Genomic DNA, 12,114 nt, shown 5'->3' with positions numbered 1-12,114 from the left:
GTTGATACCAAATCTTCTGAGTTGTTTTGCTTAGAACTACCATAAGCCTGAAATTTATGGCAAAAAAAAAAAAAAAAAAAGAGGTCATCAATGATTTGTATTTTTGTAGTCAGCAACAAATTTGCACACCATGATTTAAGATTTGTTATAAATATATATGCATCGTGTTAGATGGAAAATCTAAATATTTACATCTTTCCCAAGAGACGCTGTACCAAAATGATGTTTTAATCTGCATTTTGTAGAACACAAGCTTTGCACCAAAAGCAATTATTTAACATCTTAAGTAACTGCAAAATTATGTAGGGTTTTCAGTGCTCTTCAAACCACAAGCAAGAAGTTTTCTATAGTATGGTCTCATTTCCTCTACCAAAACTTCTCCCGGTCTTGCATTTCTAAGCAGGGCACGGTCACACTAGCAGCCTCAGAGTAACCAAGTTTCTTCAGCAATAAGCAAGGAGGCGGAGTACTCTGGGGACTAAACACGAAGTGAAGTTCAGAAGTTACTCATTAAGGAATTTTAAAAACAATAATAAAAAGATATTGCCTCTGTTGCTTGCAATCACCAGATCTGAGCCACTCCACATAAACCTAGCCCCTGAGCAGCTAGGAACTGCAAGAGAAGCGACAGACGGCCCTGCCGCACGCTTTTCAGCGACTGCTTCAACCCCAACCTGCACCAAGGGCTTAATAGTTTGAGTGTTGAGCTGGTGCGGGGAAAGGGAAGAAGGAGAACGCTTTAAGTGAAAGGTTATTCTAACAAAAATTGAGTTATGGGCAGTAACTGACTTTCAGCTATCAACATCTTTGACTTGATGGTTTTATACTGAAGAATGGGTACATGCACTTCAACACTTCCCAGGTCCACACTTCTCCAAGGCCGTGCTAGGGACCACAACCATGCCCACAACAGTGAGTGTGTACAGAGACCACAGGATCAGAGATGCCAGACAGCTGCTCCTCTGAGAAGGACGACCTTGCAATCAAACTAGCACTTCAAACCAAATTGGTAGTTTTAAAACAGCCAGTTGTTGGAACAGAGAGACAGCAGCCAACTGATTTAAAACTACTGTTGCCTTCCAGAATTAAATTGATCTATTATCCCGCTTCTCAGGACAGCGTTCCCCTCTCAGGTATACGCAGTCAGCAAAAACACATCCTGCGGCTCCCACGAAGGGACCTAAGACAGAGGAGACTTGAGAAACTTCTCCCAGCTCTCCACAGAAAACCCAGTTCCCAATTAAATGAGGGCATACTGCTAGAACCTCGAGGTTCAGAATAACATTTAGTCCGAACACTTTCTGAGCCCCGGGGCCAAGATCAGCTGTCCGGCACGTACCTGAAGGTGGTGCTGGTGAACAGAATCTGTTTGTGGACCCAACAGCAGAGATCCCATCTCCTGCAGCCTGCGGAGGGGTGAGAGCTCTCGTGGCGGTCAGAGGGGAGCCCATAGATCGCAGGTCTGCCGTCAGTGGCGGTCCTATCTGTGTCTGCACATTCTTTCTTTGCAAAGTGCTGGTGGTCTCCAGGCTGGCACAGGAGCTCGATATGGACGTAGGCATACTTGTGACCGGCACAGAACCCCTTTGTGCACAAGAAATGGGTCCTGCTACGTTCTCCGTTTTGACAGTGGTGCCAACGGTGTGATTCAGAAGTCCACAAGTCGCTGGGGGCGTGAGGGGCCGAGGCCACGTTTGCCGATGAGACAAAATAGGTACTGTGTTACCAGATCCGATTAGCCTCTGGGAGTCAGTCAACTGTGCTGAAGATTCAGACGAAACGCCACAGAAATGAGGACCGTTTACTTTAATGTCAGAGGCTGTCGGCCCATTCGAAGTCCCGCAAGAAGACACCTTCTTGGATTTATCTATACAAGAGCTGCAGTTGACATCTTCCTGTGACAAAGTCTGCTGGGATTGCGAGGAGCTCAAGGAATTCTGGGTGGTAATCCCTGAGGTGCAGGATGACATGGAATAGAGGGGAGGCGTGGGTGCCTTGTCAGCTGCCTGGTAAGGGTTGGTGAGTGAGCCGTCTGCCACAATAACAGGCTTAATATCAGCCTTCTCTGTTTGTTCAGAGTCCCAAAGCGAAGTCATCTGCTTAGCAGATAAATGTTTCAATATGCTGCACTGGAGCGCAACAACACTACAGAGCCACTGGGAGGAAGAAAAAAGCGCAGGTTAGCTCCACAGGCAGACAGTGCTCCAAACCTCAACAGTTTCTCCAGCGTTCACCCAGCTCGTAGAAATTCAGCTGCCTCACTGTGCTGCTGACCGCTCTGATGCAGCCTGGAACTACAGCATTTGCTCTGATGCTCATCTAGAATCAGGAGAAAACTTTGTCCAGAGGTACAAAAGTGCAACCAAAATTAAGTAGTGTTTATCTCCGTGCTGGGGACTGTACACAGAGGAGCTGAGATGAAAGGAGGAAGAAGGCAGCAGACGCACTTCCTCACCCCCAAACTCTTCCCCCTCTTCACCTGTTAAGTGTTGCAACTCCTCAGCTAGTTACAAACACATCTGTCACTAACGTGGGCTTCTATCCAAACATAATCCTCCAACTTACTCTGCTGGAGGAAAGAAATGCTGATATGTCACGCTATAGGGAGCCACTTCCCAAAGCTGGGGTGGAGAGCACCCTTCCTCTTACACAAGGTAGAGGAAGACCAAAAGATTTATTCCAGGTTTTAAGCTCCGTGGTGAACATGCACCTGCCAGATCGAAGAACCCTGCCTGAACTAACAGGACTTGACTACGCCACGGATTGCAAAGCAACACGCCTCTGCGTTGTGGAATCTGGCAAGAAGTTTCATACAAGACTTAAACACTCATTTGACCTTGATTTAAAGTCCAATTCTATCAGCAATAAAAAGCAGCCCAGAAATGTGATGTTAACATACAAATAAATGTGTCAGAGAGCAGCCTTACATAATCAAAGTGGAAAGTATTTCCCTTCAGCCAGGAAATAAAAATGACATCTAGACAGAAAACCCTCAACTCCACTCTTAAGGCCAGAAGACTATTTCACCACTTCCCTGAAGTGTCAAATGAGGAGTTTTACATTTCACCTGGAAAGCCAAAATGAAGTTTTAATGGGCAAGGGTGTCGGAGACAAGACAAGCCTTTAGACGTGATTTTGAGACTGGTTTCCTAGACAACTGCTCTGATCACAACTGAAATGGAAGAGGATCTTTATACCAAAGCAACTACAGACACAGAGTCCAAGCATTTGACTTCATTTACCTCCTGTTGTTCTGTCTGGCTGGCTAAGTGCTCAGTGTTCAAAAGGTGCTTCTGCAAGGGTTCCTCAGGGATCCCGTTACAGATCAGCTCGCCATCTCTAATTGCTGCAGGCGCAAGTAACGGGGGTGGAAGCCGGTACTGGGACTTTATAGCATCAGGAACCTACATCGTAGAGAAAGAAGATCACACATGAGAACAATTACTCAAGAATGACTAGTTAAACAACGCGTCTAACCAGCACTACGCTTCGTGTTTGCTGCTTTCTGACCCAAAGGAACCCTGCAGACAATACATTACAAGTTTCAAGGACTGAGTACTTTAAATTGATGCAGCCACGCTGACATTAATAGGTTTTATTCCCTTAGGTCAGGCATGACTTCAGCACAATGTGATGGCTACAGCATAAAACAAGTCAGGCAAAAAAGGCCAAGTAGGAAGGGAAACCTGTATGGCATTTTTCAGGCATTCTGGCAGCAAATACTCTTTGGGGTTTAACACAGAACATGCAGCAGCCTCAATTCTGACTGTAGGGCAACCTTCAGGAGGTTTTGTGTTGTACTTTCTATGCTTGTGCTAGATTTAAAGGCTTATTTGTAATAGCTGAGCCTTACAGTTGGCGGAAAAAGAGCTTCTTAAGTCTTACACGGAAAGTAACTGCCAACTCCCAGACCTCTCACCAACACATTCATTCAGACCCCACCCTCTTCCTCCTGCCCCAAGCGGCTATCCCCACGGGGCGTGCTCGTTTCCCTTCCAAACTAGAATACATACATGGGGATTTTCACCCACATCTACTTGTTTACACATACCTTCAAACCTTTTCTCTTTACTGATTGAAGAACTCTGCGATTCGGAGGATGTTTCTTATGGATTCGGTTTAAGAAATCCACTTTGACAACATGCTGAGATATGGTGTCCTGGAACCGGTCAAATACTCGGCACCGATTACTCAAGGTCAAGTTCTTCTGGTTCAGCTGGGTGATCAGATAATGCCACAGGAGTTAGGGATCTGCGGGTCACTCTAATGTACCCTAAGACTTTCATAACGCCTCGTAGCACTGGCAGTACAGCATCAGCTCAGCTTTAGACTACTTGTTTCCTGCAGCGCTAACCACTTCTGTTAAAGGGCACATTGCTGGAGATGAATACAAAAGCATTTAGAGGCCTACTAAGCAGCATCAATGCTCTCAGAAGCAGTTTGTCTGGGCACAAGCCCTTTGTTTCAGCCCCCTGTTTCCTGAGTATTTAGGTCTCAAGTACACTGCTTTTCCACAAATGAAAACTCCCTCTTGGAATGAAAGTTTTTGGGTTAAGCATGCAAAGAATTACTTCCCCTATTTGGAGCACTGTGCTGCTTTGTATCACAGTTCTGGAAGCTCATCTAGATCTTAAGGAGTCCAGTCTGAAAACTAGACAAGCTGTCAGTGAGCCACAATCTGAGCTGTCAGCTTCAGTTACAGGAAGGAGTTTCCCCATCTTTATATTTTATTGCAGATAGCAGCATCATAATCCTTTGGAGAGTGCGTTGCTTGCAGCAGGAGCTTTACAAGCGTTACAGGGAGAAATAAGAGCTCAGAAGCTGTTTTACATTTCTTGTACTTTGTCCTTTAATGGACCTGCCAGGTTCCACTCCAGCATCCGGTTACCATACTGCAATCATAGTCCTGCTTACCACCACATGTTCTATGTGATTTGGGCACATCCATCTACCCAGAGGCATGGCAGTAAGCGGTGGCTCCAGACAATCCATGTGGAACAGGAGTGGGCAATAATCACACTGAATTAGAGGTGCCACTCTGCAACTCCTGCAAAGAGAGCACCATATCTTATTTCCCATACAGAATATAAACCAAACACGTGGGCAAGCTCGGCCGACCACTTTAGCTTATCTTTCCCCACCAATTCCCCCTACTTGCTTCTAAAATTAGGCTTCTGATTTGTAACTGATCTATATGGACCTTCTGCAAGACCCACTCAAGGCAAAAGGACTTGCCCATGCATATGAGGGGGTTTTGGTGCAAAAGAGGTCCTCTGGCAGGAAGAGATGCCGTTGACGTAAAGCTGTAAGCATGTGTCAGATTCACATAAGCAACTTGCAGTAGAGAAGTCTTCACTGCACAACGAAGTCATCAGCTGTTCTCCACAAAAGCCCACCTGAGTCTCCAGCTTACTTCCGGAAACTCACTCTGACTGGGTTCCTGAAATCAAGTTTTTCGTTTTCACTGACATTTTGAATTGGGATTTATCTGTGCTTTTTTTATGCAGTTATAAAAAACAGCAGTATTTTGTACTAGTTTACAGACATACTATTTCAGTAGAATACTCCTATTTGCCTTGGGCTTCTATCTCTCTCAGTAGATTTTATTTCCTAACTTCACCTCCTCTCGTACTTCCTTCATGAAACACAAACAAGTATCTCTGTTTTCTAAACCATCATCACTTTTCGAAATTTTTTTTAGTAGAAAAATACTGAAGACAAGATTGCTCACTCTCTTCAGGCTACATTTTAAAACCCTTTACAGCCACGCAGGGCTGCAGAAGTCACACCTACACTTGCCATGGTTAAACATTTGTTATTTAGCAAATGATTTAGATGATTGTTCCCCCATTTGTTTAGAGGATTGGATTGTAAGCAAGTAATGAAGGAGAATAGGAAAGGGAACAGGTCATCTGCTTTTTTTCAGCAAGAACTTTGCTCCTGCAAAGGGTGCAGCTACACCAAACAGCTTCCCTGGAAGAGTCAAGTACCTGTTGCATGTGAAGCAGACTTTCACCGGCAAGGGAACCAAACCGTTGTGGTCTAACTCGTGTTGTGCTTTCTTGACATTCTTTCCTGTGGTTTCTTCCTTTCTCCTCCTCTTACTAGTACCTGAAAGTAAATTTTAAAGGCTTTGGGTTACCCACATAGCAGAGATTTGCTTTCCGGCAGATACACATAATCATTTCAGGCAGAGGCAAACAGAAAAGGCAAAGAGAACTGCTTAAGGAATCCTTATCAACCACTAAATCAAGCCTTAAGTGATAGGGACTGTCTTTAACAGCAGACATATTTTATACTTAATCATTTCAGTGACATCCTATACATTAAATCACTATTCTGTTACTAGATTATCGTATCATAAACCAAAATCAAGTACTTTGACAACTGGAATTTTTTTCTTCAGATTCACAATCTAGACTAAGGTGACAACAGCAAGCATCTTTCACAAGGGCTGATGGAGGCGTAGGTGTGTAGCAGCAGTGTCCCCACAGCTCACATCTGAAAAGCCACCTGCTGTTGGACAGCCAGAGGAGGACCAGGGCTCCTTCTGTACCCTCCGCTTTCACCTGTGAGCATCACTGGAGCCACAACTACCGAGGAGGGAAAAGAGGGAAAGGGGCAAGATGGCAGCAGGACGCAACCGCGGACATCTTCATCAACTAGACAAGCCATCGCTCACCTGGAAGTGCTGTGGTGCAGGTCAGTTCGTTCGGCAACTGGAACTGCGTTGGGTTCCTTTCCATGGCAGCAGCAATAAGAAGCTCAAAGGGTCGCTTCAGCTGGGGCTGCCCACAGTCCATTTCTGCAATGGCAGAGTCATCATCCACGTCAATTATGTCCTCATCGACATCGTTCTGCTCTGAGTTGGGGGTCTCGGTGCTGGCATTGGATGTGGGAGTGCCAGGCCGGCTTGCTCTCCTTTCCAAGATCCTGGCATGCGCATTAGCCCTGATGCTGCTGCTAGACCTGTCCAACAGGTCTGCGTCACTGGTGGGGGAGGTGGTCCTTTTCCCAGATTTGTCCACCAATCCATTTACCTGCCCCAGCTCTTTCTTCTGTTCTCGCTTCTGCACGACATGAATAGGCAAGCTTATCATGGAGGCCACAAACAAAGCACATCAAACCTTGAGAAATATGCAATCGAAGACATACAGCGTCTGAAAAGGCTCAAGCCACTTGCTACAACTTCCCCCGTGAACTCATTAAAGCCTCGACCTAGCAAAACCAATTTGATTGCAACTAACATACAGATGACAAAACAGCTGAAGGGAACCAAGCATGGGGAAGAAAATCAGCACGTCTCTCTGCTTTCAGGTTAGCCATATTTGAGTCCAGACCAGAACGTTTCACACCACCTCGTCCTAAATACCTGACAAATCAGACAATTCTGTTTACTTTGCTAACCAACACTGAGAAACTCCTCAGTACACCATTCATCGCTGATGCAGCCTGTTAACCCTGGCAGTGCATCCAAACCCGTTATGAAAGGAGAAGGTCAGCTTGAGAATACAAGCACAATATACAAACAACGCTCTGCTATCTCTTGACAACAGGAATCTTGAACAAAGTGGGCAGGGAGAACTGCAGCAGAGGAAAACAATATATTGCCATCACCGTGAGATGCATTTTGCAACAGGAGGGGACTCTGCATGACCTATTACGGGCAACTGTGCACTGCTCCAGTGCCTGAGAGCATCACCAGTATGGATGAACCAATCTACTCGATCACTAAAATGGGCTGTAAAAGGAGCAAAGTGTTATCAGGCAATTTTTAATACAGAAAAGTTCAGGATTTTTTTTTTCCTTTCTCTCTTTATTATTATTTTTAAAATTTGCGACCTTCATTTTTACTGTTGGCAGATGGCTGAAACATAACAAGGCAATCACTTCGGGAACAAAAGGCTGAGTACACAGTTTTCTTCCAATCTGTTTTGGGTGTCACTTCAAGGGAACAGTTGCTAGATAGTTTGGTGCAGTTTCTAAACCCTCTGCTACGCAGTCTTACGTACTCACAGCAATAAGATGTTTACATTGTGCAAGACTGCTTCCTGGAGAAAGAGCATCAAGGAAGAAAAAAAAAAAAGCAAGCCACAATCTTGCCCAATCATCTCCTCCCCATCCTGTTCAACAGCCCAGGAAATCATAACTCACTGTGATTTCACCCTCTGCTGATGTGCAACTGCTGTGAAGTCACACTTCTAAAAAAGCACACATTAACCAGAATCGCAGCCCTGATGTCAAAGCTGCATTGACATGACTCCTGTTTCACCTGTAGACAGCTCACTGCCTCAAGCATGGGAGCTGTTCCCCATCCCCTTTGTGCCTCAGCTCTCCCTCCTTTCCAGAAGCGGGGAAAGGAAAGCAGTTTAAATGGCACAGCTTGACAAGAACATATCAGGCACCTCAGTTTTGGTTCCTAGCAGTGAGGTTAAAAATACCAAGAGGGTCTCATCAAGACCCCTTAGTTTTCTTTAAGCCTGTTCTTAACAAAGCCCTTTGCAACTGCGAGCACAAAGAGCAACTCTGGTGGTATATATGTACACATTAAGGGGAGAGGAAGGTATAAAACACAGGATTCACGTATCAAACGGACAGTCAGAAGGGCAGGGATCATGTCTGTTACAAGAGGCTTTACCTTGCGGCGTACAGTGCAGCGGTGACACATCCACTCCCCCGGAGGCAGCATTTCCTCACTGAGTGGAGGGTTGCTATAAGAGAAACACAAAGCAGCGCTTTACTGTTAGGTCTGGAACGTCTCTTCTCATGTACACACAGCCTGAGTCGGGCCAGCTCTGCAGGTTCCGCTCCAAGGCACTTCCTTCTTTTCGTTACGGCGATGCTCCCCGGTTTCGCTCCCCCATACATCCACTTAGCAAGGCAGCTCTAAGAAGCCAGTCTTCCGCGACACCCATCTCATCTCCATGATGCAGCACGCTCCACAGTTTCAGAAAACAGTCTTAGAATTGAATAGCAAAGATAAACGGAAAATTTGCTTGTGTGCAACTCCTATACTTCCCCTCTAACACCAACACCTCCTTAAATAACTTGATTACTCCATGTAAGACTACACAGATTCCCGTGCAGCAAGCACAATCCCATATCTAGGTATTTCCATCCCTTGGACTCGCGCTGCAAATTCAACTGAACAAGCTGCCATGAAGCCTGCCCACTGCTTCTCATGTACTCCATCCCTGGGCACGCTTACTTAATGGTGGAAACCACTTTCTATCTTAAGACAACCCAAATACTCTTAAAAGTGTCACCATATACAGCTTGCCTTGGCTATGAAGCGCAAGATACATCCTACTCACATGGATCTGCACTTACTATAAAAGCTGTATCACATCGAAATGACATTCTCATTTTGATGCTAGAAATAAACCAAAGCAAATTAGAAGGAGTAAGGAGGACTATTTTGAGAAACACTTTTCCTCAGTTAAAGGCAGAGCAGCATATGTTAGATGCTACACTTTCCTTACAGATCCTACTACTAGCTCAAGTACTTTCCAACACCTCTTTATCATTAAGATTTGTTATTTCAGCAAACTGCTGACTGTTGCAAGAAAATTGTACATGCTGTCAGAAAAACAGCCAGTTACCACGCAGCGTGGCTTTAAGATATACTTTTAAAAGTTCTGCCTACTGATGCTAGATGCAGCTGCATAGCAAGTCTGCTCTCTTGTGCTGAACACTGAACAGATGGATGTACTATCACAGGACCTGGAAGTTTCATTTCCCACTGACTGGGAAATGGGTTACAAGGGATCCAGCTGGGACTGACTGGGTTACAAGGCGATCAAGCAGTAGCGCAGCCACACTAGCAAGGAGCTTACAGAACTGGCCCAGGAAGCCACACGTGCGTGGGCAGCCAGTCTGTGGCTCATTTCAAGAGTCTCTATACTGTTTATTGCACCTACAGACAAATATCAAACCAAATGCAAGTTAAGCTTTAAGAAGTCTCCAGCACTGACAAGCCAGAGAGGATAAGATGCATATTTGTTGGCCAGTAAGAGCTGTGCTTTGCAGCAGAGGGAGAGGCTGTCTTCCTCGAGAATCTTGCTCCTAGCACAGGGAAATGGCACAGGATCCCAGCCCAGGCTCCCAAGCTTGAGCTGTAAAAACAAACACGCTTCCTTTGTTTAAACAGAGTCCCGGCGAGCCTTGCCCCGAGCACGCCAGCGTGCCGACAGAAAGCCTCCGCAGGTACCGCAGCCATCCAGGGTCACTCTCGGTCTTGCAACACTGCGCCTGGAAGACTGAAGGAAGAACACAGCAAGAACCAAACTGGTAATAACCTCAGCATTTCTGGTGTCAGGCTCCGGGGAATTCAGTAGAGCCAACACATCTGGCAGCCATTTTGAGGAGGAGTGCAGGGTTTCAGAGGCCTCCGTGTTCCAGGCACTCCAGAAATGCAGCGCTCTGCATATATGCACAATCATACCTGCAGCTTATGTTTCTCATTTCCTGGAGGTCTTGGATGAACAAGAGATCAGGCTCTAGATGAGAGCACCGAAGCCTCAACTACTGACTGCTTTACATGAAGCTTCAAACATTCGGCTGAAGCAGTAACTCCCCCCTGCCCCAAACCCATCTTTTGCCAACAGAAGGGGGGAAGTGGGGTGGAAGGAGGAGAGTAACAAACGAACCCCGTGTGCTTGCTGCAGTGTAAATCCATTCCGAGTCCTGAGGTGGATCCTGCAATAGCTCAGGTTTTACTCCTGCTAGAAACTGAGCTCTTAGATCTGCAGCTACAGCATGTAGGGATTCATCTGGCCCATTCCCCCTCCCAGCACCCCAGGGGAAAAAAACCCACAGACTTTGATTTGTTGGTAGTGAATTTTAGCCCTCTGAAGCTACCGACGAGCGTGTCTGAACTGCTGGAAACACGTCTGCCCCATTCCAAAGCACATGCGGTGTGCCAGGGATCCACGCGCTTCCAGATGCCTCCGGTTATTTGTTTTAACTGTTACCTCAATCTTACGCATTTTACAATGAAACAATTAATGCCACGGTGAATCTTGAGAGATGCCTAGAAGAGTTAGAACAGGTTTCTTAAGTGTCTAGGTTATTGTCCCATTTGTTATGTTTGAATTATCTGCTCAACAACCATGAGATCCTACATATACAGTACCCTTAAATGGCAGCTTAGAGAAGCATTTTAATGAGTGCTGCAGCCCAAAGGCCTGTGGAAGGAGAGGGAAAGATTAGTTTCAGACCAGCAGCAAGGTTTTAGCTCTCAGACTAGCCTCCTGAGTTTTTTTTGCTTGCTGTCAGGGCCTAACCGCTATAGCAAGTGTATTAAAAGACTGATTCTGCTTCTCCTGGTTAATGAACTGTTCATCAAGGCAGCTCGCTGCACTAACAAAGACTGATGAATGCTGTTCCTGCACTGCTGGCCCCTCCGCTAGCAGCGAGCATTTCCTGGGTCTTAGCAGAAAGCCAGGGAAGCGCTAAAGAATGCTATTTTAATTGACTGGTTATGACCACATTCTTCAACCTTTTACTGTAAGCATAAGAGAAACTGATTTTTAAATCTGAACAAGATACTTGATCTTCATAACCAAAGTAAGAATTAGCGCTTTGGCAGGAGCACCACAGCTGCTTTCTCCCTATCTTTCATAGGTTCATTAGCATGCAGATCTCCAGCCAGTAGTGTTTGCTGCCAGCAGGACCTGGAATTGCACAGCACCAACTTTATCTTCAGTTACAACACATCTCCTTTCGACTACAAAACCAATCAGTCGTACTGTCCTGTACAATTTTGCCGAATCTTCGTTTCAGAAAGTTTCCCCTTTTGTCATCACAGGCAAGAGTGGTGGCCAGCGCTATTTTACCTGGAAGGTTTTGGTGTGAGCCGAATCAAATCTGCTCAGCAGAACACAGGCATTTCTGAATTTAAGACAAAGGCAGCTTTGAAATAGTGAGTCTGACTTTCCAGGTTAGGACCTATACAAACATCTGGAAGACCAACTCATACAAAGCCTCTGAAAATGAAAGGAGATGTTTATCACTGCCTATTCAAAAGACACTACACTGATATGGAGTTATTTGCCATAATACTAGTCTCGTGGTTTCTTCTAGAAGAGTTAAGTAGCGCCTCCTGGAATTCAT

General features: G+C 45.5%; 1 protein-coding gene across 4 annotated transcripts in view; it reads right to left on the bottom strand.

The window, feature by feature from the left end:
• The window catches only part of PHF12 (PHD finger protein 12), a 32,793-nt gene that overhangs the window by 8,635 nt on the left and 12,044 nt on the right, over positions 1–12,114 (bottom strand). For 3 of the 4 annotated variants that reach the window (XM_054847286.1, XM_054847287.1, XM_054847288.1), the window contains 7 exons: positions 8,639–8,711; positions 6,683–7,070; positions 5,991–6,111; positions 4,915–5,047; positions 4,052–4,216; positions 3,243–3,404; positions 1,340–2,156 (listed from right to left, as the gene is read on the bottom strand). In XM_054847286.1, coding sequence (XP_054703261.1) covers positions 1,340–2,156; positions 3,243–3,404; positions 4,052–4,216; positions 4,915–5,047; positions 5,991–6,111; positions 6,683–7,070; positions 8,639–8,711 — 1,859 coding nt within the window. Of the gene's footprint in view, positions 1–100; positions 479–1,339; positions 2,157–3,242; positions 3,405–4,051; positions 4,217–4,914; positions 5,048–5,990; positions 6,112–6,682; positions 7,071–8,638; positions 8,712–12,114 lie in introns of those variants that run through there. The other variant, XM_054847289.1, reaches the window with a different exon arrangement.

Source organism: Grus americana, chromosome 19 (assembly GCF_028858705.1).
Source record: "Grus americana isolate bGruAme1 chromosome 19, bGruAme1.mat, whole genome shotgun sequence".
NCBI lineage: Eukaryota > Metazoa > Chordata > Aves > Gruiformes > Gruidae > Grus > Grus americana.
The sequence above is the reverse complement of the archived record's forward strand: the minus strand, read 5'-3'. Positions and strand labels throughout refer to the sequence as shown.